Source organism: Onychostoma macrolepis, chromosome 23, assembly GCF_012432095.1.
Source record: "Onychostoma macrolepis isolate SWU-2019 chromosome 23, ASM1243209v1, whole genome shotgun sequence".
Taxonomy (NCBI): domain Eukaryota; kingdom Metazoa; phylum Chordata; class Actinopteri; order Cypriniformes; family Cyprinidae; genus Onychostoma; species Onychostoma macrolepis.
In genome coordinates this window covers 25,515,213-25,543,054 of record NC_081177.1, presented here as the reverse complement: position 1 = coordinate 25,543,054, position 27,842 = coordinate 25,515,213, and the positions used below count along the sequence as shown (strand labels likewise).

The following is a 27,842-nucleotide window of genomic DNA, read 5'->3' as shown; positions in this document are numbered from 1 at the left end:
GAAGCAACGCATGGAATGCAGAACACTCTCGTTCTTTAAAATGCATTGTTTTATATTTCAGAAGTATCTGGTGACGACATCTCTCTTTTTTTAGTTTTCTGTCTGGCTGTCTAATAACTACCCACACTGCAAGTGCCGCGAATAAGTGTCGGAGGCCCCAGAGGCCGACACACAGAACAAGGGGAGGTTTAATCAACAACAGAGGAGACCTCAGCCATTTTAATTAGCCACACACACACACAGAGCGACTCCCCTGGGCACACTGGTGATAGGGCCTGGACTGTTTGGTTTCCTGTTCGACTGAGGAAACACTGGTGATTACAGGTCCAGCCATGGCTACCTCAAAAAACAATCTGCAGTTTTATATAAATAGCCAGAGGATGGAGTCCGTTTTTGCAGTCTTGAGCAACACTTTTTTTCACTCTCTTTCTTTCTCTGAACTATAATTAGTCAATAATAGTGTTGCTCCCCAGTGGTTGCCTTTGGTCAGCAACAACATCCTCTTTCGCATATTACCTCCGTATGTGTCTCGCTCTTTCATTCTGGCTCTTTTCTTCTCGCACGTTTAACAATGTGTTGGTTTGGGAGCCACGGGTGCTCGAGGCCATCCCATAAACACTGAAACGGTGAGTTACCATAGAGACCTTTCTGTGTACATGGAGGCCATCTAAAAGTGCGACAATGAGAGAGAGTGAGGTGCTGGTTACAAGTGCAAAACTCACAACAGAAGAGGGACTAAAAGAGTGAGCGAGACTCTTCCTGTTTGCAGACTTAGGTCTTCGTTTCCTGTTCGTGACTTCTTCTATGCAGCTATTTTTGTTACTGCCAGTTTCTATTGAGGTAGAGATAGCAGTTTATGTTTCAAGGCCCAAATGCTCACAAATGTTAGCAAAGCTACATGTTAGCATAGCTAATTTGAAATCTTGTGTGTTCCCCTAAATAACAGCTAGCTCTTTTTAACACGCTAAAACATATCAATATTTTCTTTTTTTTTCTTTTTTTGGATTTGTGGGACTGTTTGCTAACAGACTACCCTGGGAACAAATTTAGGTAATAATAACATTGTGGGAACACTGTTTTGAAATGTTTTTAAAATGTTGAAATGCCCAATTTTCTTGTCGAAGTTATACTGTAGTTACAAAACGTTACAAAAAGGTTACAAAACCTTTCTTGCAACATCCTACAAACCTTTTCACCCAAAATATAATGTTATTTGAATGTTTATTTTTAATATGATAAAAACTAAAATGTCAAATTTTCTTGTCGTTATTATTTAAAATTATGTTTCTTACAATATCCTACTTACTTTTTCTCCCAAAATATAATGTTATTTTACATATAACGTTATTATTATAACGTATATGTTTAATATTCTAAAAACTAAAATGTCAAAATGTTACAAAAACGTTTCTTAGAATGTTCAAGTACAAATAACATCATAAGGACGTTCTGAGAATTCCATAAACATTACTTTAAGAATGATTTGTCTTAACGTCTATGTAACGTTTTAAATGTTCCTTGTTAGCTGGGTAGGCAAGCAAAGCAAGTTTGGTAAAATAAAACTATTTTAGCAAGTTAGCTACAGTAGGTAGCATAACCACACATTAAGTGATAATAATGTACTTATCAGGCTAAGCTTATTACTGGGCTGCGTGGGTTTTTCAACAAAGTGAAACAAGACAAATGGCCAGGCTATTTCTGTCTGTCTCACATGGTCATTCAGAAAACAAAGTCTGCAACATGTCGCAAAAACCTCATGGTGCGAAGAGTTCACAGGCGCTTAATGGCTAACTTAGCCTAGCGTCTGATTAGCCCTGAGGATTTAGACCCAAATCAGGGAGTAGAGATGGAAAAACTAGTTAAGCATGAAACCCTTTTCCGTTCATAGTGCCGAGCTTTCAAACCTCTGGTCCAAAAGTCTGAGACCACTAATAAAAACGCTTTTGTTTTTCATCATTTCTTATGAAAATGACAAATACCAGATTTTCATTGTGGTCTCAGACTTTTGTTATATCTGCTTTGATAACGTACAGGTGCATGTCATTCTTTTCATGCCACACAAGCCAAATCTTCAATGTTTCTCCTTCCTTGCACTGCATTTGGAGGAAAAGCAAATATACTTTTCAAAGCGACTGTGAGATATGTTGACACATTTAAATAGGCCTCCCGTTCTCGCTCTCTATTTTACTGTTGCTAAATCGACCTTGTGCAAGACAGGATCTCCAATTTTAGATACATTTGACCGCATTCACATACACCCTCTCGCTCTGTTCCTCGCTCGCTTCATCTCACCATCTGTCTTCCCTTTCTTTATCTTGCAATCTATCACTCCTGTCCTGATATTTCCCATTGCTCCTGCTCACAGAAATCTAATGTGACTTGATTTAATCCTTTACAGTCCAAATTCATGCAGAGGCTTTCTTTTAAAATCAGCAACTCAAATAGCACTTACTATTGATTTCAACAGTTTAACATTAACATGCTAAGCGAAACATTTGACACTCTAATAGGAAACAAAACATAACACACATTCATTAGATTAACTATTCATTGTCGATATGGATGTATGAAATACGGAGCATGTTAAGTAATTAATTGTAACTGTAGCGTTATGCAATATTACATTTAACGTAAATATATTTTAAATGCACTAAATTGCAACTTTATCCTCCTTACCAATGTGAAATTGCAAATATATGTAAATACATGACATACAAGTTTCAATACAAATGGCATTTTATGTTTACCATAGTTTACTATAAATGTTTGTCAACTAACAAGTAATTATGAAATCGCATATATAAAGATGTATTTAAGTCCTACTTACAGGATGTGGGTCAAAAAACACTCAAGTTCAACTAATTGCATTAATCTGAATGTATAACACATTTTAATTTCATTGTAAATAACATGCATTTAAGTGTCTAAAATTCTTTTGAAGTTATATTTATTAATTTAGTCATAATCATGATTTGTCTTGCTTAAATTAGATGTATGACCTTTGGAATAGCCTTGATATGATGCACTTTAATAGCCTTAAAATATTGCCTATATACAGACAAAGCTCACTAAATATTGGAACAGAGTGAACTTCCTCTGTTCAATGACCCTATAAGTCACAGACTGAAGTGTTAAATGGTAAACGGAATATATTTGACGCCAGAGGAAAACTTTTTGCTCTTTCATAGCTCAGAAGACATAATGGATTATGTTTAAGTATCAGCGATGTCTCTCTAATATAGAGATTGATTCGGTGTGTTTTCGTCCTGAGTGTTCCTGCAGAGTCCACAGCTGTCTGAGCTATTCAGACCCTTTGCTTCCGCGGCAGCTGCTCAGGACGTTCGTCCAGCCAGTGCACGCCTTTGTGTACACGTGTGTGTGCTATTCTAATATTTATAGCTGGTCACAAATACTTGAGCATCTGCAGATTCACAAGCCGTGTGTATTCCTGTCAACAACAAGATGAGGGGAGTGTGTGCTTGTATGGGTGGAAGAGTGGATTATTAAAGCAGTGTTTCTGTGTCGAAGTCTGTGATTCTCTTTCAGTAGCTGAGCAGGTTTCCCCTCAATCCCAGACAGCTTTTAACAATACCAGTGTGTTATTGTGGGAGAACGGCCAGTCCACACATAATTTAACTCAGATTAACTCCACTCAAAACAAACGTGAAACAACAGAACAGTGTATAACGTTATATTAAAAGCTGAATCGTATTAGTCTGCTGAACGTGTAAGGGTTTGTTGTTCAAGGTTTAGACTGAAGAAACATTTTTAAGGTTATGACAATTGACAATTAAAAAAAAAAAAAAAAAATAATAATAATAATATATATATATATATATATATATATATATATATATATATACACTAAAATTACAAATCCTATTTGTGAATAAAATAAAATATAGATATTAGATGAAAACTCAAAACAATTTTTTTAGAAATGTTGCAACTCACTGAAGTTGTAGTAATTAGTGAAATTGTAAAATTAGTGAAAATAAAACTGAAATAAAAACAAATTAGGGCTAAATGTAAAAAAACACAAACAAAACTGAACATTACAGCTAGATATAATACTAAAATAACACTGCTGTTATTTTCTTTCCCCCAAAAAACACAGTCGAAGATCTTTCAAAATCATAAACATATATATTATTTTTCAGTTCTTATGAAACTGCAATCCAGAATCAGACTGCTGATTTGATGTAACACTATGTGGCCGCTAACCTAAAGAGAGTTACAACATGACTGAGAAGCTATAAGCAGATTGTGGCATCATACTGGTCAGCTGACGTGACTACACATCATCAGGAGTCTGTGTGTGCGTGCGTGTGTATTACAGCAAGCTACTGCATTTTATCAGCAGAAAGTGTAAATGCCTTACCAGGTCAACGAGAGGAATGTGTCTGATGTTGAAAAGATAGCATGATGGAGGAGAAAGGGCAGGAGTAAAGGAGCGCTGCCTCGGGGTAAGGTCGTGTCTGTGAATGTGTGAGTGGGTTTCAAATGTATCTCACACTAATGAAGACAATACTACAGCAAAACATACTCTTCGCAAATGTGTGAACATAAACCACACTTGATTACCTGTCAACATGTTTATAGCTGCCTACATGAATAACACTTCTAGTTACACTCGATTTCACGTTTGTTGCATCCCAAAATGAGTCAGAACACACTTACATGTATGTAGGTCAGAAAAATACTCCATGCAACTACATAAACGTGAGTGATTGATGCATTGCAAGTGTTACTGTGGCAGTAACAAACCTCCATACTCTTGGGAGTGATACAATTTCCTTTAACCTTAAAATGAAAAGTCGTTTCAAAGACATTACAAGTTATTGCAATTTTGATTCGAAGATTGCAAAAACGCATGACGAGTGCACAACGCATTCTCAGAGTTGCCACAAGTGATACATAACATAATCAAACATAACAATACTATTTTTTTATTTAATGCAGTTTGCCTGGTCTGACTAGAAACAATTTTCATTGTGCATTTTTTCTAAATAATAATAAAAAAATAAATAAATTATCTTTATCATTTTTAATTAAAATTTGATAGCTTACAATGCCTTTGAAACGTCTTTTCTTTTTGGTGGACATCGCCATGCCCTCTTATTTTTCATACTTTTTTTTTCTTGTTGAATATCCTGTTTCACTCAGAAATGGATGTACCATTTATGTTCAGGTTGACTTAGGGTGTTAACACAACAATGTACAAAAAAATGGATGTTTTTCTTTGCATTTGTGAAAAGTTTTGCATACAGACTACGAAACAATCCCCATTCACATGGATCCGCGAAAATGACTAAAATGCTGTATTACTCATGCCGGGTCAGTAGTTGGCGATCTCACTTTGTAAAGAAACACTACGCGCCTGTGCATGCACCTACAGACTGAACACATAATACGCATGTGCATGACGTCACCATTTTCCCAAATTCGCGTTTTTGTAGTTAACACAAGAGACAATAACGACATTGTTTTCAACACTTGCACTTTGAAACCCATTTTCAAAAGTTTTCTATTTTTGGTTTAAAATGGTGTTGTGTAAACACCCCCTTAAATGTTACAGACGGTTAAAGGAAACTGTATCACCTCCTAGAGTATGGAGGTTTGTTACTGCCACAGTAACCCTCGCAATGCATCAATCATTCAAGTTTGCGTAATTACATAGAGTATTTTTGTGACCTACGTAAGTGTGTTTAATGCATTACAACATAATTGGAATGTAGTCCTCCTCTGGGTATGGTTACAGTGTAAATCATTTTTGAGAGATACAGACATAGAGGAGGTTAAGTCTACCCACAATTTACTGCACACTCAAAATGGCGCCACTCAACAGTGTAATTCGGTGTTTGAACTCCAACAACTCTCAAGTGGACACAAAAATGTACATAATGACACCTCTCCACGCAGATTTGCCTCTTTCCTCTTAGCCCTTCAATCCCTCTTGCACTTCCTCCGCCATCCGTTCCCCTTTCCATGGATTCTTTTTATTTAACAACTGTTCTGGGAAAGCACTCGCCAGGAACACATCTCATACATATGCAGCCTCACGAACTACTGTCTGAGCCTCCAACAATGAAGGAGGACATTAACATTCCCTGTAACCTCAAATACTCACACACAAACCGACTCACACTGGCTCAATGAGCTCTTTTTGTCCTGTGCGCTCTAACAAATGAGCACCTTTGTGTCCGAACACTTCCTTGTCTCCAAACATTCAGGGGGTCAAACACAACGTTCTGATCCTCACAGACCTTGCTTGAACTTGCTTCTAAAAACAGCAGGCCAGTGTGGGCTGCTCTGGGAAAACAGGATTAGTTCATTCCCAGCGACTCCAGAGCGCTGGCTTAAGCCAACATGGTTTAAATTGTATATAACCAACAGCGCTTACTGTTAGAGTACTCATTTTTACCAAGTGGTCGAAAGTTGTTGACTAGTTACCTGACATGGCATGTAGCATAAGTGGTCTGACGGCCAACTGGAGAACTTGTCCCACTCTGTGTCCCAGTTTCACTTTTGTTTTCAGATTCTCAAGTTACCTACAACTGGTTGACAAAGCATTCAATAGTGGTATAGCTAATTAACTAGTTGTTGCAACCCTTTACTAACCAAGAAACTTCATTTTCGTCTTGTTGTTGCCATATAGTGCAATTGAAGTCACATGTTCCTTAGCTAGTCAACAAGGGACCAAACCTCAAACCAACTGATTAGTTAACCAGTCAGTGCAACGGTTTGCTAACCAAAAAACCCCTGAAATTTCTTCCAAATGCTGTCATATAGAACACATGCAAGTGGAGTCAAATGATCCACAGCTAGTCGACACTGGCCCAGCACATCTACTAGTGGTAAAACTAATGAATTACTTAACTAGTTGGTGCAACTATTTACTAACCATAAAAAAATCTTTATTTAAACAAGCACAAATAAAATGATGTGATGCATGACTAGTCAAAACAGGTTTAAAACATCAAATAGTGGTAAAACTAAATAATCAGTTAATTAGTCAAGGCAACCCATACTAACCAGGAAACTCAATTTTATTCCAATTGTACCATTGTAGACTAAGCTTAACTCAAGTCACATGGTTCACAACTAGTCATGCTCAAAACATCAAATAGTGGTAGAGTTGATCAATTATTTAACTACTAACCAAGAATTAGAAATGGCATACAACAAGCACAATAAAATTACATGATCCGCAGCTAGTTGACACAGGCCCAAAACATCGAACCGGAGGCAATATAGAACAAGCACACCTTAAATCATATGGTCCACAACTAGTAAACATAGGGGGTAAAAACATCAAATAATCATAGAACTAAAACTAATGAGTTAGCTAATCGGTGCAAAAATTTACAAACCAAAAAAAACTGACATTTCTTCCAGCTGCTGCCATACAGAACAAATGCAGCTGGAGTCAAGTGAATTACAGCTAGTTAACACAGGCCCAAAACGTCATGTGGTGCATGACTAGACAATACAGGTCTTAAACATCAAATAGTGGTACCAGTTAGTTTATTAGTCAGTCCAACTAACCAGGAAACTCAATTTTCCTTTAGCTGTCACAATAGAGAACAAACAAAAGTTGCTCCACACCGTCCACAACTAGTCAACACTGGCTCAAAACATAACTAGTCATGTGATCCGTGACTAATCAACATAGACTCAAAGCACGGGACTAATCTACTAGTTTCTAAAACCTCTACAAATGGAATTAAGCAGAAATTAACACCGGCAATTGGGAAACAATATGATCAAATCTTTGATGTTAGATAGAAGATGATAGATGATGATGGGAATGGCCAACAGATCTTCCACAGTAAGGGTTACCGCATTTAGAAGAACTGAAAAATCACACTCAAAATCAAAGATGTTTCAGAAGGCAGCACTGTCACATCCTGGATGAATCACAAAGGGCTCAGATTTGCGAAAACAGACAGAACCTTCCTCAACGATGCATCACATCGCTTCAATGTCAGCACCGCTAGCAACAGATGCATTCTGACACAGCTTTTGTCTGGAGTGATATTTGTACATGTTAAGAGTTAACTTGTGCCCTGAAGCTGTTAGTGAGTTTTTTTCTGGTATGAGCGGTGATGACAGCCGCAGCGGTGAAGGAGGCTGGTGTCAGCTGACCCCGCTTTCAGCCAGTAACAGGAAATGTGATCTTTACAGCAGCTCCCTGAAAAACAATCTCGCTATTGTCAGCTTGACTCTCCTGTCCCTCTGCCCCTCACAGGGTGGGGGATGTAAAAAATACCACACAATGAACATCTTCCCATCATTCCTGTCAGCTAACACATAACCATGTCCATTTATGTTGCCCCGCAGGTAAATCAATTCCAATGGACTGGCAAAAAAAATCACACTGGCACACTGCAAAATGCAGTTGTTACCTTAAGGAGCATTGTTGGTTAAGTTACTCTAAAAAAGTAATTAATTACTAACTACCAATTACATCTTCAACAGAATAACTAGATTACTGTACTAATTACTCTCTATAAAAAGTATTGGATTACTTATTACTAATTACTTTCTAAACCTCAATCAGTTGAGCAATACAAGTATAGGCATGAAACCACTCTTAATTCTTTCATATAAATAATAAAAAAATCTGCATAAATAATTCTTGAACTGACCAAAATATTAACAGTTACATTAAAAACATACATTTTAACATTAGATGTTACATTTTAATGTGAAATCCACTATCGTTTATATAGAATTGTTCTAGTCTATACACTATTTAATGCAATTACATCAGAAATAACTGTAATTTAATTTTCAGAAAAAGTAAGAGTAATCCCTTACTTTACTTTTTCGAGGAAAATATAATTAAATTACAGTAATTAATTACTTCGTAATGCATTAAACCCAACACTGTTAAGGAGTTAGTTCTACAACATAATCAGGTTGATTTAGTCATCTGAGAACCAGCAGTTAAAATAAAAAAAAAAAACGTAAATATCCAACACATATGACACTGCTTTAGTGATAACTGATTAGTTAACTACTAACTAAAAATGAAAGTGTCCTCCTGTTGTTGCAATATATCAAGTGCAATTTAAGTCGCATGATCCACCACTAGTTGACACAGGCCCAAAACATCTAATTAGTTGTAGAACTAACCAATTAGTTAAATAGTCAACACAACCCCTACTAACCAGGCAACCAAATCTTCCATCGCCTGCCACAATATAGAACAAGCACAACTTAAATCATTAACCAGCATAAATAGCATTAACCAATTAGTTAACTAGCAACTATTTAATAACCAAAAACCTGAAAATTCTTCCAGCTGCTATCATATAGAACAAACATCACTTGAGTCAAGTGAACTACAGCTAGTCAACACAAGGCCAAATCCTCTAACCAGTGGCAGAACTAACCAATTAGTTAACTAGTCTGTGCAAACCCTGCTAACCAGGAAATTGAATCTTCAATACAGAAGCACAACTAAATCACATGGTCCACAACTACTCAACAAAGGCTAAAAACATCAAATTGATTAGTTAACTAATCGGTGCAACAACTTACTAACCAAACAACTGATGTTTTACCAGCTGCCATGTAACCTAGCATAGTCAGAGTGATGTCGTCATATTAAACAATATTTTTGACGTGGGACATGAAAACTAGAAGTTGAAATACAGTAAACTTAAATAACCTACATATATGACATTGGTTTAGTGCTAATCAATTAGTTAACTACTAACCGAGAATTAGAATATTCCTTCTGCTGTCACCACATAACAAGCACAATTTAAGTCACATGATCCACAGCCAGTTGACTCAAAACATCTAACCAGTGGTAGAGCTAACCAATTAGTTAACTAGTCAGTGCATCCCCTACTAACCAGGAAACTGATATTTCTTTCATCTACTGCTACTGTGTAACCTAATATAGTCAGGTTGATTTCGTTTAATATGAAACAACAATTTTGACATGGGACAGAAACCAAAGAGATGCACCTTTGGATCCAGAAAACCAGCAGTTAAAATTGGATAAACTTAAATAACCAACTCATATGACACTGGTTTAGTGCTTTACACACCTTAAGTTACATTGCATGATTATTAGATGACAGCCAGAACATTTCTAAAGATGCACTAAAGCTTCAGGGAGAGTTGTATGTACATGTTTAAACCAGAGATGACTTTAGAGGAATTCAGTCTGAGGTAGTTTACACAAACTGTGGTTTAGTTACAAAATGCAATATGGTTAGGCCTGCTAGTTCCATCACATTGCCCAATATCATCTGTATTATAAACTATGACGAAACTGTATCGGGTCTCATGCACTACATAAATTGTGAGAAGGACAAAAGGCCGGCACTTCTACAACAGACCGTTCAGCGGGCTTCACGAGCGGTCCGTGGGGCCCGGTTACAGCCGAACAAAAGAGCGGGAGCGGTGTCGGATCCCTCTCACAGGCACGGCTGAAACGTTATCCCCGCGCCGCTGGCCATGACCTCATCGTGTTGTTTTTCCCGCAAACGCTGGCCCGCTGTGGCGCACGCAACTCGAGCCGGGCGCGAGCTACAGGACTCTGCTGCTTCAAGCAATATCTAATGCCAAGCAATGTCAAGTACAAATCCGTTTCTGTTTGTTTACACTCAAGACTAGTTTGAAATGGTGACTGAAATTGCGTCGGTAGCTTGAGAGAAAACAACGTAATGGTAAATCTGTTCTGTGAATGTAATCACAATATTGAATTATTTATTAGTCGGTAAAATCAGTCTGTTAGGTTAAATGATTAATAATTAATTAATCATTACATCTCGTGTTCTGTTGAGATTGACTTCACTGTCTTTGTGGGGTCCCATCAACCCTGTTAACATATGGATTAAAATAATAGGCTAACAGCAATGTAAACGTTTACATTCAGAGTTCTGTTTATAATCAGAAAAGTTTATGAAAAGTCATGAATATCTAACTATAATCTTACTGTTAAGTATGAACTGCCTATCAAAACTTAGGTTTTAAATGTTTTTATAGTGTCTCACCAAGGCTGCATTTATTTGATCAAAAATACAGTAAAAACAATAATATTGTGAAATATTATTGAAAATTTTTCAGTTTGAGCATATTTAAAAAGTAATCTATTCCTTGATTTTCAGCATCATTACTCCAGTCTTCAGTGTCCTTTCAGAAATCATTCTCAATTATTATTATTCCATTATTAACCATTATTCATTTTTTCAGGATTTTTTTCAAAAGTGAAACATTTATTTGAAATAGAAATCTTTGTAACATTATAAAGGTTTCACTGCCACTTTTGATTAACTGAATGCATCTATGCTGAATAAAAGTATTATTTTAGAAAAAGCATCAACATATTTTGAACATAAGTGTATATTTGCATTAAATGGCCTTGGTCAAGCAGAACATGAGGGTTAATGCTGTAAACATGAGCCATACAGTCTTTGCCTTGCATGTCGTCAGTGAACTTAAGTACACTAATGTGGAACAATGAATAGTCAAGCTAGTCATCTAATCTCCATGTACTGGAGAGCTCAGGTTATCTAGATGACTCAGAAGGGTCTGTTACTGATTCAATCAGGAGTAATGCAGTACAAATAGCATCCATTCTTCAATCACAATCCAACACACCTGAAATATGACATCTGCCATATGTTTTGACTCTGTGCATCCTACATTCAGCTGAACGCGTCTCCCAGAGACAACAGAGCTGATTTGAAGCTCCTATTCAGCTTTTGCTCAGAGGACTGCTGTATATGCACAGTTGTATAAGAAGAGACTAAAATATCACTTTTAACTTTAAAAAAATAAAAATCCATTGTAACACTTTAGAATAGGGAACACTTATTCACCATTAACTATGACTTTTCCCTCAATAAATTCCTAATTGCTGCTTATTAATAGTTAGTAAGGTAATTGTTAAGTTTAGGTATTGGGTAGGGTTAGGGATGTAGAATAAGGTCATGTAGAATAAGGCATTAATATATGCTCAGTTATTACAAATAAATGGCTAATATTCTAGTAATATGTATGCTAATAAGCAACTAGTTAAGAGACCCAAAAATAAAGTGTTACCAAATCCATTTAGTACATTCAAATGTTTGGGAGAGTAAGTAAAGGCAGTAAGAAAGAAAGAAATTACTAAATTATCAAGACTTTAACATGGTTACAAAAACATTCCATTTCAAATAAATTCATTCTTTTATTGTTCTTTTGAACTTTCTATCCATTAAAGAATCCTGAAAAAACATACAGTCAGTTTCCACAAAAACATGAAGCAGCACAACTGTTTTCAACGTGGATAATAATCAGAAATGTTTCTTGAGCAGCAAATCAGCATATTAGAATGATTTCTGAAGGATCATGTGACACTGAAGACTGGAGTAATGATGCTGAAAAATTAAATTCAACTTCGACGTCACAGGAATAAATTACATTCTACAACATATTTACACAGAAAGCAGTTATTTTAAATTGTAATAATATTTCACAATAAATACAAACACTGTATTTTTTTAGCCTTGGTGAGACACTATAAAAGGTTTTGATAGGCAGTTCATACTTAACAGTTAGATATTCATGACTTTTCATAAATTTTTCTGTGACATTAAATGATCTTTCGAACAATTGGCTCCAAAAAAGTTCTTTTGATAATTGAGACAAATTCTATGCACACTTTGTGGTTGTCAAATATGAAGCATACGCTAGTTAATGTAATTCTCTACACCGGACGGACGTCATACATCCATCAAAAATCACCTTGTTTGTTAGAATTATAAAAAAAAATGTTCTGAGAAAACCTGCAGCAGCATTTCCTTGCAGGTGCCACATGCTTTGCCATTCAGGTACTCAATGCAAATGCATTCAGACATTTTAAGTGTTTCTTAATGCTTTTTTGGACCCTTATAATTAAGGCTGCATCACATAGGCCTAGAATTTCATGAATAGTTCCGGGAAGTGCGGCTTTTTTTTAATTCACTCATGTAAAGGCAAAGGATGTCATGATCTCAAATCATACAGGTAAAGCTCCTCTGAAACGAAGGTAACATACCTGCCACTCCCCAGCAATGAGTGTCTCTCTGATCTGACTCAACGATCAGTCCCGCTGCACAACTTCCATCTGTGAAACGAGAAGAAGTGGAGATGTTTGAGAGAGCCTTCATTTCCTGCCTCGCACACCCTTACAAACATGTATGGCATAGTTGCTGCTAAAATAAAGAGTTGCAACACACAATAGTCAGCTTACTACACAACAACACAGTAGGTGCCGCTGTCATCAGAAATTAAGTCATTGAAAAATAACCAAATTAAAGATTCTGAAAGCCCTGTAAATTAAAGCAATTAGCGGTAACAGTAAGTGCAGTATATGGTTAGAGATTATGAAAACAATGGTATATTTTGTAACGGGGCAGGTCTGATATGAACCCTAGTAGTAAAGGCTGCGTCTCAAACAGTGCACTGCGTACCTAGATGGTTTTGGACATCACTAAACGCCTAAAAATGCTGTCTAGGTAGGCAACTGTTTTCACTCAGACTGCACACAAGTTTTCTTTTTTTAGTTAAAAACGCATTTCAAGACTCGAGTCTACAGAGAAGTAAGTTTCACACCAGCTATTTTAGACAGACCACTTTAATTGTTTGTTTGTTGGTCTGTTTGGGTTTCATTTCCACTTTTCTAAACTTATTCTTTATATGCATCGGTTTCACCAACACAGTGCACACATTTTATGTAGCCTAATTATTAAATGTAAAGACGGATAGGTTTTGAAGCCATGCTTGACAACAGAAATATGTAGCTTAAATAATTGATTAATAACAATCTACTCCAAAAATGCGCAAAAAGAGACGCATCGCTATCAAAATAAGCGACGGCAAAATCATGCAAAGCTTTCAAAAGGCACAGCTACAGAAAAAGCCAGGCAAACTGACTTCCTTATAAAGACTAAAGCAGCAGGACACAGTTTATAATATGAAAGACAGCCTGTACCTTATGTGAAAGATAAAAGCATGCAACAGGTCGTTATTCCCTTGTGAGAAACTCCTTCTTCTTTTTGCAGAAGTCTTTACGCCTTGTTTTTAATGTCCAAATGCTTCCTCTGTTAAAGCCTCTGTTCTTAATCCTTAGTTAGTAGTCTGACATCCATTAAAAAGACCAGCAGCGATGTTCGGCAGTGGTACGAGAGGGAGAAAGTGAGTTATTACAAGTATCTCGGTAAGCCCCGCCCCTGAGGCGGACGAAAATAGAAATGTGGGCGGAGTTCTCCAAAAATAGCGTGTGACGTCTCACGCCTGCATTCTCGCATTGTTTGCTCCTCTATTATTTCATTGGCTGAGGCTGCAGCCACATCCACACTGCACTCTAGTGTACTTTAAAGTGCTCTAACTACTCACCAGCTAAACCATGCCATGTTTCAGTAGCAGGTGCTGGAGTCCATAGAAATGAACGACATAATGGAATGAAATTAAATGAAATGATAAAATATAAATATATATTATATAAGGTAATAATAATAATAATTAATGATAATAATAACAATTATCAGATTGAGCAGCATATTAGAATTATTTTTTAGAAAGAAGACTGGAGTAATGATGCTGAAAATTCAGCTTTACCATCATTGTTCAATCACAATCCAACACACCTGAAATATGACATCTGCCATATGTTTTGACTCTGTGCATCCTACATTCAGCTGAACGCGTCTCCCAGAGACAACAGAGCTGATTTGAAGCTCCTATTCAGCTTTTGCTCAGAGGACTGCTGTATATGCACAGTTGTATAAGAAGAGACTAAAATATCACTTTTAACTTTAAAAAAATAAAAATCCATTGTAACACTTTAGAATAGGGAACACTTATTCACCATTAACTATGACTTTTCCCTCAATAAATTCCTAATTGCTGCTTATTAATAGTTAGTAAGGTAATTGTTAAGTTTAGGTATTGGGTAGGGTTAGGGATGTAGAATAAGGTCATGTAGAATAAGGCATTAATATATGCTCAGTTATTACAAATAAATGGCTAATATTCTAGTAATATGTATGCTAATAAGCAACTAGTTAAGAGACCCAAAAATAAAGTGTTACCAAATCCATTTAGTACATTCAAATGTTTGGGAGAGTAAGTAAAGGCAGTAAGAAAGAAAGAAATTACTAAATTATCAAGACTTTAACATGGTTACAAAAACATTCCATTTCAAATAAATTCATTCTTTTATTGTTCTTTTGAACTTTCTATCCATTAAAGAATCCTGAAAAAACATACAGTCAGTTTCCACAAAAACATGAAGCAGCACAACTGTTTTCAACGTGGATAATAATCAGAAATGTTTCTTGAGCAGCAAATCAGCATATTAGAATGATTTCTGAAGGATCATGTGACACTGAAGACTGGAGTAATGATGCTGAAAAATTAAATTCAACTTCGACGTCACAGGAATAAATTACATTCTACAACATATTTACACAGAAAGCAGTTATTTTAAATTGTAATAATATTTCACAATAAATACAAACACTGTATTTTTTTAGCCTTGGTGAGACACTATAAAAGGTTTTGATAGGCAGTTCATACTTAACAGTTAGATATTCATGACTTTTCATAAATTTTTCTGTGACATTAAATGATCTTTCGAACAATTGGCTCCAAAAAAGTTCTTTTGATAATTGAGACAAATTCTATGCACACTTTGTGGTTGTCAAATATGAAGCATACGCTAGTTAATGTAATTCTCTACACCGGACGGACGTCATACATCCATCAAAAATCACCTTGTTTGTTAGAATTATAAAAAAAAAAATGTTCTGAGAAAACCTGCAGCAGCATTTCCTTGCAGGTGCCACATGCTTTGCCATTCAGGTACTCAATGCAAATGCATTCAGACATTTTAAGTGTTTCTTAATGCTTTTTTGGACCCTTATAATTAAGGCTGCATCACATAGGCCTAGAATTTCATGAATAGTTCCGGGAAGTGCGGCTTTTTTTTAATTCACTCATGTAAAGGCAAAGGATGTCATGATCTCAAATCATACAGGTAAAGCTCCTCTGAAACGAAGGTAACATACCTGCCACTCCCCAGCAATGAGTGTCTCTCTGATCTGACTCAACGATCAGTCCCGCTGCACAACTTCCATCTGTGAAACGAGAAGAAGTGGAGATGTTTGAGAGAGCCTTCATTTCCTGCCTCGCACACCCTTACAAACATGTATGGCATAGTTGCTGCTAAAATAAAGAGTTGCAACACACAATAGTCAGCTTACTACACAACAACACAGTAGGTGCCGCTGTCATCAGAAATTAAGTCATTGAAAAATAACCAAATTAAAGATTCTGAAAGCCCTGTAAATTAAAGCAATTAGCGGTAACAGTAAGTGCAGTATATGGTTAGAGATTATGAAAACAATGGTATATTTTGTAACGGGCAGGTCTGATATGAACCCTAGTAGTAAAGGCTGCGTCTCAAACAGTGCACTGCGTACCTAGATGGTTTTGGACATCACTAAACGCCTAAAAATGCTGTCTAGGTAGGCAACTGTTTTCACTCAGACTGCACACAAGTTTTCTTTTTAGTTAAAAACGCATTTCAAGACTCGAGTCTACAGAGAAGTAAGTTTCACACCAGCTATTTTAGACAGACCACTTTAATTGTTTGTTTGTTAGGATCGGACAATATTTGGTTGAGATACAACTATTTGAAAATCTGTAATCTGAGGGTGCAAAAAAAATCTAAATATTGAGAAAATTGCCTTTAAAGTTGTCCAAATGAAGTTCTTAGCAATGCATATTACTAGTGTTTTAGTATATTTACGGTAGGAAATTTACAAAATGTGACCCTGGAGCACAAAACCAGTCTTAAGTCGCTGGGGTATATTTGTAGCAATAGCCAAAAATACATTGTATGGGTCAAAATTATATATTTTTATTTTATGCCAAAAATCATTAGGATATTAAGTAAAGATCATGTTCCGTGAAGTTTTTTTGTAAATTTCTTACCGTAAATATATCAAAACTAAATGTTTGATTAGTAATATGCATTGCTAAGAACTTCATTTGGAAACTTTAAAGGCGTTTTTCTCAATATTTAGAATTTTTTTGCACCCTCAGTTTCTCAAATAGTTTTATCTCGGCCAAATATTGTCCGATCCTAACAAACCATACATCAATGGAACGCTTATTTATTCAGCTTTCAGGTGGTGTATAAATCTCAATTTCGAAAAAAATGACACTTAAGACTGGTTTTGTGGCCCAGGATCACAAATATCTTCATGGAACATGATCTTTACTTAATATCCTAATGATTTTTAGCATAAAAGAAAAATGGATAATTTTGACCCATACGATGTATTTTTGGCTATTGCTACAAATATACCCCAGCGACTTAAGACTGGTTTTGTGGTCCAGGGTCACACATATATATATATATATATATATATATATATATATATAACAACATCATCATTCCACAAAGTGTCAATAATTCTTGTCTAGATTTGTCTTGAACTGTTTATCTATTGCTTAGTTACTAAATATATATATATTATTTATTTATTAAATGTTTCACTAGATAAAGAGAAAAAGTGTGTTTGTCTTCATCTAAAATAAATGATAGCCTACTTGGTTTGATATGTTGTTGTGTAAAGCGCACTTAATTCATGCAATTTGCAAATAAATGACTGAATGTATTTTTGCAACACTGATTAAATTTTTTACAGGTTCACTAAAATTGTTTTAACTCAAGTTTAACTTTGTGTCTTCTTATTTTTATAGTTTTATATAATCTTTCAGTAGCAATAGCAAGGAAACCTTTTAATTTCCTCCAAAGATAACAGATATGTGGCAAAACAACCATGCATCATGCAAGACTGTGTACATGTACATTATGTGCATATGCACATGTACTTTCAGTGCATGTCAGTCAGGCTTTTTTCTTTTCTTTCTGTCTTTCTCGGTAAAACAGAACCGGTCAGCATTCACGCGCCGCACACGCGCTTTGAAACCACTATGACCCGTTTCTCAGAAACCAGGACACACAGTGACGGTCTCCAGTGGGTTTCTGATTTCCTCTGTGAGGCCCGATCGCTCAGTTCTCGTCAGCGGCTTACACTGGCTGTGTCTCAAAATATACCTACGTGCACCTAGACTGCGGTTCTGGCCATCATACACCATTTTCATGCAGCATTTTCACTGCTACGAAAAACATTTGATACTTCAGTTTGGTATAAACAAGCAGCACTTTTCCTTTCATGCGCTGTATGTGTAGTCAAACATGTCGGTTTTGACAGTGAAGTGGGTTCCAACACATAAAACCTCAACGCTATTTAAATACTTTAATCATTTCTAGGGCAGAGGAACCAAACAAAGACCCTTGAACACACACACACACACACACACACTGCACACATATAATGAAACTAAAGCAATGTTATGCTGCACCTAAATGCTCCTCCAACCGGGGGATCCCAACAGTCTTACCAGAAACCCTCATCCGTGTGTGTGTGAGTGTGTGTGTGTGTGTGTGTGTGTGTGTGTGTTATAATTACACAGTCCTTCAGTCTGAATCATATCCGGCAGAAGCTGAAAATAACAAGACCACAATCTGACAGTGAAGCAGCACAGCAGGGGAACAGGCGATACACAAACACACACACACACACACACACACGTGTGCATCAAAGTAAACTCTTCTACACTGCCTTGATTTTCAACATGTTTAGCCTTTTAACGTCTATTATATTCTATTGAATGCAGATATTTATATAAATGTAGAGCATCCAGTGGGGCTCGAAAGTCTTTGTTTGTTTAAAACATAAAATAAACCAGAAGTTTTAAACCAAAAATAAGTTATGAAGTAAATTTATGATGAAATTTCTAGGTCACTAATCAATTGTAAGTACATTTGTGACACCGACCATGTGATATTCCTTTGTGCTGAAAGAACAACATTTTCAGTTCATGATGCTGGATAACATGAATCATCTGTTTATGCATAAACTTGAACTTATGTCAGCTCCAGTGCTACAGCAGAAAGGGGGGAAAACAGATATATACTATACTGTGAAAATCATGTTTCATTTTTATATCCAACATTTCAGTCAAACCATGATACTGCTAACATCATTTGTCTTAGACTTTATATATCTGCAGAACGTCTTCATATCAGACATTAAAGATATGCAAATCTTGAATATTGTGCATGGTGCTTCTAACATTTATCTTTACATCATGTACCGTAAGTGATTTAATCACTCTTTTATTGTTTTTACATGTGTGATAAATATCAGGGGATCTTTCAATAAATAACAGTTAGCCAAAAGAAGAAAAAGTTAGATAGAGGGAGTATAGTGTATGCACTTAGTTCAGTAAGCACAGGAAGTGCTCAGCCTCTCAGTCACACATTTTTTTACTTTTATTTGACAAATTTGCTCATGTGATTTACCCTGTTTACCCAAATGAGAACTATTTATCCATGTTTATGAGCAAAACTTACTTTGTGAGAGAATTTTGCTGCAAAGTGTTTTAGTGGCTCAGTGTGCTCCTTTCTATACAATGAAAATAGTGAGAGGAAACCCCTCCCCAAAAAATACTCACTTTTTATAAATATTATTACTATTACTACTAATATAGCTGTTTTCTATATGAATATGTGACCCTGGCTGTGAAAACCCAGCTAAAGTCATTTTTAGTAATTTACTGTTTTCTACATAAAATCATACTTCAAAAGGTAAAGAACATTCTGTGAAAATGCAACATTTAATATTGTCTGAGTAAGACCATGTCAAAAATTGATATCATAGTGAAATTAATGGTTGAAATCAAAATTTGATGCTTGCTGTCTCATAATTAGATTTTGAGATTGAGCCTGGATTTCACAGAGAGGGTCACATACACATATGTTTTAAAAAGTAATTTATTGCTGAATAGAAAGTTCAAAAGAAATCTTTTGGTTAATTTAATGCACATTCCTTGAATAAAATTTAATTTCTTTAAAAAATCGTACAGTCAGAAGTGTACAGCATATGCACAGCGAACACAGCACGTTTTCCCAATGACCCCCAGCTTAAGAGTGTTTCAAAGACAGAGGCTGTTAACCATTATTCACTTTTCTCAATCCTCTTGCCGACAAACACAAACTTAAGTTTCACACTAATGAGATCCTCTCCAACAGCTTAGTTGTATGTCAGTGCAAATTCACACAGGATGCAGTGCTTGTGGTTTACATTTTGGGGGAAAAAAAACAATTTAGTGAAAAAAAGGACAGACTGAGGTGATTTGATTTAAAGCAGTTCCTTTCTGCTGACTGAGTTTCAGTGAATCTCATGTTTGTCCTGTCAGGTGAAAAAAGATTCATTTCAGCTCCTCTGAGTAATGAGTGATGCTTTTCATCCAGCACTGATCGGTAAAACAGTCATCTTTACTGTGATTGTTCTCAATGTTGTTTGTTAAGTCAAGCATCACTATAACTATTGCTCCAGGTATGACTGGACATACAATTTGGTGATAAAACCCTGCAAAAATACACTGAAGCAGCATCCTGATCCAAATCTGGAGATCAAAATAGCCTAGAGTCTATTCTAGAAACATTCAAGCAAGAGCAGCCACTGAACACCCTAGCAACCTCATAGCAACACACTCAGACCACTTACAACACCCAGAAAATCAGTGCACCTTTATGACTGAATATCCCCTTGCAACCCACCAGAACACCCTAACAACTACATTGCCATGCATTAACATCCACTCAAAACACCTTAATTACTGCATAGCAATGCCCTAGCAACAACCCAGAACACCCTAGCATTGTGACAGTTATGAATGGATGTGCATCACTCACATTTTCTCGAAATCTTAGGAAGATATTCACACAGCAACATTCTAACAACTATTCAGAACACCTTAATGATGGCATAGCAACGCCCTGGTAACCACCCAGCAACATTCTAACAACTGTTCAGAACACCTTAATAATGGCATAGCAACACCCTGGAAACCACATAGCAATAGAAGCCCTAACTTAACTCCAAATACAATCAGTAACAACAGCTAAGTCCCTCTAGAGTAGAATATGTTTGCTGCGTAAATCAGACGGCCTGAGATGCAGCGATAACTACTTGGACGGACTTATTAAAAATGCAAATTCATTCTCTGCCAGCAGGAGGCGATTTAAAGCAGGAGAACTAGAGGTTTCCCCGGAAACGGCTGTACGTTACACAAGCAGTGCTGAGTTTACAAACGCTGCTTAATCAGGCATATAACATGCCAGATGAAATGAAAATGACATCGAACATTTTCTAAAGACAGTGTTCCTTCAGAAATACAGTGATATAAAAACACCTGCGCCTCGTTTTGATTTTTAAACATGCGTTACGTGCTCATGTTTATTCAACGAAGCCTTTTGGAAAATCGGTCAGTTTTGATATCATGGTGGGTCGCCACAAATAAATAAATGTATGTGAAACACATCCCACGGCACAACAACCTGAGCCCAACTTTAACTTTAACAACATCACTTTAACTTTAACTGTGTTTGTAGCCGGCGCCACTAACAAGACCGATAAACAAACACAGACCGGAAGTTAACTTAGGTCCAGGTATGCAGGTCCGCGTGCGCCTGATGAAACCGTCTATAGCAAAATGCTAAAAATTACTTGAAATACTGTAACGAATACATAGCAACACCCTAGCAACCACCCAGAACACCCTAGCATTGTGAGAGTCTCAGTGGGATGTTTTTAAATGAAAAATATTTCACAATCAGATGAAGGTCATTGTCACATTTTTTTTTTTTTTAACCTAACTCCATACTGCCATAATTATGACATTATTGTTGGTGTTTTTAGAGAGAATGAGATTTGTTTCTGTTGTTTCACACAGAACCACTGCTCTCTCTCTCTCTCTCTCTCTCAGACTGCACAGTATTGGGAAACTGATGGCTGGGAATGCCAGCAAACCAGTCATATGAATCAACCAGATTTGATTACATCTCTGTGTGCCTCAATGTGCTCTTTCAATTTCAGCTACACTACCTTCTTCTAAAATAACACACACACACACACACACACGCGCGCGCGCAGTGAAAGCATGGCAGTGTTCCTCAGCTAATGTGGCAGGTTTGATTGGGATGTGTACTGTTATAATAGCAGCCATTGATAAGCTTTAATCGGATTCTCTGTGGCATTTGGACAGACAGTAACAGAGAGTCATGCACAGACCCGGCTCTGCTGTGGGCAAATGTCAGCAGTTCAGCTCTCAACCTTGCTGCACCCTTTACTGCCCAACGATCTATGTTCACTTCTGTGCATATGGAAGCTTGTTTCTGACACAGAATAGAAAAATAAAAAAGTTAATGGCAACTTTTTCTCTCAGAATTGCGTTTTTCTGACTTTCTCACAATTGTGAGTTTTATATCTCACATTTCTTTCCGCCTCACAATAAACAATAAAGATTTTTTTTCCAAGAGAAAATCTCAAATCTAAATAGCTTAAGCTGCATAAAAATTGTATTATTTATTTATTCATTTATTTATTTAGAGAAACAAATGAGACAACTTTAAAATAAGGTTTCATTGGTTAACATTAGTTAAAGTATTAACTAACATAAACTAACAGTGCTCGAATATAATTTTTTACAACATTCAATAATCTTTGTCCATTTTAGTTATAGAAATGTGGTTCGTTCATGTTAGTTCACAGTGCATTAACTAGCCAAATGTTAACAAACACAGCTTTTATTTTGACTTCGGTATGTTTTTCCTAAATTTGGTTGTTATTATTTGATTTGGGATTATTATTGTTATTGGTATTATTATTATTATTTAAATACTTTTAAGAAATCCCATATTTTCTTTTCTTTTCTTTTTAGTACCTGTTTGCTCCATTATTAATCTATTTTAAAACTACCAAAAAGGAACACTAAAATGAATCAGGTAAGAGAGGGAGATGTGGGGTGTCACGGTTTGCCAGAAAGGTCTGTCCCTTAAGAACCCTGCAGGAATTTGAGGAATGCTGGATAAGGAGAGAGACAGAGGGCAACGGGGCCATAGAGCTACAAGTGGGAGAGGCACTGAAAACACAGAGAAAAAACAGATGGAACTAAAAGAAAAGAGATGGAGTGCAAGGAAAAGAGAAAAGAGAGGGTGTGGAGAGAAAAGAGTGTCGAGGAGAAGGATCGCGTGTGTGTGTGTGTGTGTGTGTGTTTGTGTGTGAGAGAGAGTGTGTGTGTGTGTGTGTGTGTGTGGTTGTGTGTGAGAGAGAGAGAGAGAGAGAGAGTGTGTGTGTGTGTGTGTGTGTGTGTGTGTGTGTGTGTGTGATGGGAATAGGGATTATTAGGGAGGAGTATTTGAGGGTGGGGTGCGGAGCGGCGTTACACTTCAGATAATGTGACTCAAACATGACTAAAGCGAGGCAAAGAAAACACAATCTACAGCACTACAGTGTCTGACAGTTTACTTTGGCTTCAGGCTGAGACTGGCCTCCAGTCGCTAATTAAAAATCCCATGTCAGGAGTTTAAAAATGTACAAAAGCCTCGTGGGAGGTGCAGAATTCCAAGAATCTTGGAAGGGATTCAAGATCTTGGAATTTTAGGATTTGGAACTGATTTCAGCTCGACTATTTCTGCTTTATTGGTTTTTCTTCAGTTGCACTGAAACCTGACGCCGCTTTTTTTGGGTTGCAAGCCCTGCAAAAAAACATGCATGGGAGAAGTGGTAAAGGTTAAGCATAGTTGGGGAATCTTTTCATTCATAATGACTGCAGCGGTGACTCACACAAACACCACTTGCCATGAGGAGCCACGTGACGAGATTTTACCGCTGTCGTGTGCATTTTACACAGACGCCAATCTTTGCGGTTCTGTCAATAGACTTATACCTTAATCAGAGTCTTCAAAGAGGAAATTCACACTGAAATGACTCGTATGTCATTTCAAACCTGTATGACTTACTTTCTCCTTTCATACACAAAAGGAGACAAATCTTCACACCGCTCTTTTCCATACATTGATACTTCATAGCGATCACAGTGGAAGAGTGAATAAGTTTTTCAGTCAACAACAATAAAAACTGCAGTCATCACATTAAGCTATCGTTTTTGGTGAACTGTCTCTTTAAGAGCTTCATAATCGTTGATTTGGCTGGGTTTATTTGGCAGTAACAGTGCCTGCCTGCAAATGTACAGGAGTGGTTCAATTAAACACCCTTTCACACCCTGTTTTGTATTGTATCTGATTTTTATTTTCTCATAACTAGCTAAGTTGCAAATCCTGTTTATTTTTCTAAACTGTTATTATTGTTGATAAGCACATTATATATAGATTATAAAATGTATTTATTTATTTGGAAATATAAACAGTAATACAATGAAGTGCTGATTAAAGATTAAAGACACTTGTTTTTATCATCACTTTTGAATTACTGAATATTTCAGTTATAGATATACAGTGAGGAAAATAAGTATTTGAACACCCTGCTATTTTGCAAGTTCTCCCACTTAGAAATCATGGAGGGGTCTGAAATTGTCATCGTAGGTGCATGTCCACTGTGAGAGACATAATCTAAAAAAAAAATCCAGAAATCACAATGTATGATTTTTTAACTATTTATTTGTATGATACAGCTGCAAATAAGTATTTGAACACCTGTCTATCAGCTAGAATTCTGACCCTCAAAGACCTGTTAGTCTGCCTTTAAAATGTCCACCTCCACTCCATTTATTATCCTAAATTAGATGCACCTGTTTGAGGTCGTTAGCTGCATAAAGACACCTGTCCACCCCATACAATCAGTAAGAATCCAACTACTAACATGGCCAAGACCAAAGAGCTGTCCAAAGACACTAGAGACAAAATTGTACACCTCCACAAGGCTGGAAAGGGCTACAGGAAATTGCCAAGCAGCTTGGTGAAAAAGGTCCACTGTTGGAGCAATCATTAGAAAATGGAAGAAGCTAAACATGACTGTCAATCTCCCTCGGACTGGGGCTCCATGCAAGATCTCACCTCGTGGGGTCTCAATGATCCTAAGAAAGGTGAGAAATCAGCCCAGAACTACACGGGAGGAGCTGGTCAATGACCTGAAAAGAGCTGGGACCACCGTTTCCAAGGTTACTGTTGGTAATACACTAAGGCGTCATGGTTTGAAATCATGCATGGCACGGAAGGTTCCCCTGCTTAAACCAGCACATGTCCAGGCCCGACTTAAGTTTGCCAATGACCATTTGGATGATCCAGAGGAGTCATGGGAGAAAGTCATGTGGTCAGATGAGACCAAAATAGAACTTTTGGTCATAATTCCACTAAACGTGTTTGGAGGAAGAAGAATGATGAGTACCATCCAAGAACACCATCCCTACTGTGAAGCATGGGGTGGTAGCATCATCTTTGGGGTGTTTTTCTGCACATGGGACAGGCGACTGCACTGTATTAAGGAGAGGATGACCGGGGCCATGTATTGCGAGATTTTGGGGAACAACCTCCTTCCCTCAGTTAGAGCATTGAAGATGGGTCGAGGCTGGGTCTTCCAACATGACAATGACCCGAAGCACACAGCCAGGATAACCAAGGAGTGGCTCTGTAAGAAGCATATCAAGGTTCTGGCGTGGCCTAGCCAGTCTCAGACCTAAACCCAATAGAGAATCTTTGGAGGGAGCTCAAACTCCGTGTTTCTCAGCGACAGGCCAGAAACCTGACTGATCTAGAGAAGATCTGTGTGGAGGAGTGGGCCAAAATCCCTCCTGCAGTGTGTGCAAACCTGGTGAAAAACTACAGGAAACGTTTGACCTCTGTAATTGCAAACAAAGGCTACTGTACCAAATATTAACATTGATTTTCTCAGGTGTTCAAATACTTATTTGCAGCTGTATCAAATAAATAAATAGTTAAAAAATCATACATTGTGATTTCTGGATTTTTTTTTTTAGATTATGTCTCTCACAGTGGACATGCACCTACGATGACAATTTCAGACCCCTCCATGATTTCTAAGTGGGAGAACTTGCAAAATAGCGGGGTGTTCAAATACTTATTTTCCTCACTGTGTATATATATATATATATATATATATATATATATATATATAATTAATACTATAGAAAGATGTGTGCAAACTATGTTCAAAAGTTTTGATTTTTTAAAAACAAATTAATAATTTAATTCAGCATTTAAATGACAAAAATTAGTAAAAAAATCAGTGACAGTACATAAATACATTTATAAAATAAAATAAAATAAAATAAAATAAAATAAAATAAAATAAAATAAAATAAAATAAAATAAAATAAAATAAAATAAAATAAAATAAAATAAAATAAAATAAATGTTCATTTGACCTTTCTATTTATCAAAGGATCCTGAAAAAAAAAAAAAAAGTATTATGGTTTCCACAAAAATATAACGCAGCACAACTGTTAACAACATAATAATAAATGTTTCTTGAGCAGCAAGTCAGCATATTAGAATGATTTCTGAAGGATCATGTCACACTGAAGACTGGAATAATGATGCTGAAAATTCAGCTTTGATCGCAGGAATAAATTACATTTTACAATATATTCAAATAGAAAACTGTTATTTTAAATTGTAATAATATTTCACAATATTACGGTTTTTACTGAATTTTGGCTGAAATAAATTCAGCCTACCTATCTCTCCCTCTCTGTCTCTTTATATATATATATATATATATATATATATATATATTACGGTCTGTAATTACTTTTAATGATTAAGTACAACAGTTAAGATTGTTGCTAGGTTAATCAGTATTATGTGCTGTGTTGGAGATATGATGGTATGTAATTTAATTACAAAATAAATGTTAGTGTAATCAGTTACAGTTACTGAGAAAAAAACATGTAATTAAGTTACTGTTACTTATGGAAATGTTAACGATTACAAAGGGGGTTTCATCTGAATATTTTCTGTATATGTTGAATAATATGAACTTTTTTGCCTGATCTGCCATTTAAAGGCCATTTAGTAAAGCCATGCTAGTCTGATGCTTTTGATTGGTTCCCGTTTGGACTTTCAGCGCAGCACGTCAGCCAATCACATCAATCTACATTGCCACTGAAATCTTGAGGCTACAACCTGTCTGATTAACTGATTAAGAGTCAAAAACATTCGTTAGAAATGTAGAAAAATAATCAAAAATGTAATCAAATGTAATCAGTTACATCAATAAAGTAACTGAAACAGTTACACGTTACTTTTTAAGTAATTTGTAATCTGTAACCGATTACATTTCCAAAGTAACCTTCCCAACACTGTTACAGTGTTAACACAGTATGAAGGTCAGAGGTCACGCAGTGGCTTCTTTTATTCTAATGATGCTCAAACAGGCTGTTATCACATCATGAGCCTTTAACTCAAACACTGAAGCTAATGAGACCGCTATCAGTGTGGTCACTGCGCTGGCTTTCTGGTTTTGGAAATGATGGCCAACAGTCTCACGCTCTCTTTTTTAGTAAACAATGAAGCACAATGCATATAGAGAAAAAAAACACAGGAGGATGAGGTGTGAAGACAGGCATATATGAAGTGTTTCCACGCTCTCTTTCCAGTGTTTTTGGGTATGTGGGTAAGTGTGGGCAGCTCAAAGCGTATCACTGCGGTGCTCAGAGTTCAGTTACTGCTGCTGGAAACCGTTTCACATGTGAAGATCACCTACATCAGAGACCACCAGCACATCAATACACCAGTCTGTACTACATTACAGCATGGAAAAAAAACTGAGAACGGATAGAGTGAGGGGCTTTTCAAGAAAAATACACTCAAACAGTCCATATATATATATGTAGTGTTTTTTAAAGTACTGTGCAAAAGTCTTAGGTCAGTAATATTTTCACTAATTACTGAA

General features: G+C 36.5%; 1 protein-coding gene across 3 annotated transcripts in view; it reads right to left on the bottom strand.

Annotated features, from left to right (window-relative positions):
- The window catches only part of hdac7a (histone deacetylase 7a), a 92,691-nt gene that overhangs the window by 54,485 nt on the left and 10,364 nt on the right, over positions 1 to 27,842 (bottom strand). Inside the window, exons 1-2 of one of the 3 annotated variants that reach the window (XM_058762437.1) lie at positions 13,982 to 14,193; positions 13,046 to 13,114 (exon numbers count right to left, since the gene is read on the bottom strand). Coding sequence is in view for 2 of the 3 variants with exons in the window: in XM_058762436.1 (XP_058618419.1) it covers positions 16,059 to 16,127 (69 nt within the window). In the remaining variant the exon portion in view is untranslated. Of the gene's footprint in view, positions 1 to 13,045; positions 13,115 to 13,981; positions 14,194 to 16,058; positions 16,128 to 27,842 lie in introns of those variants that run through there. The other 2 variants (XM_058762436.1, XM_058762435.1) reach the window with 2 other exon arrangements.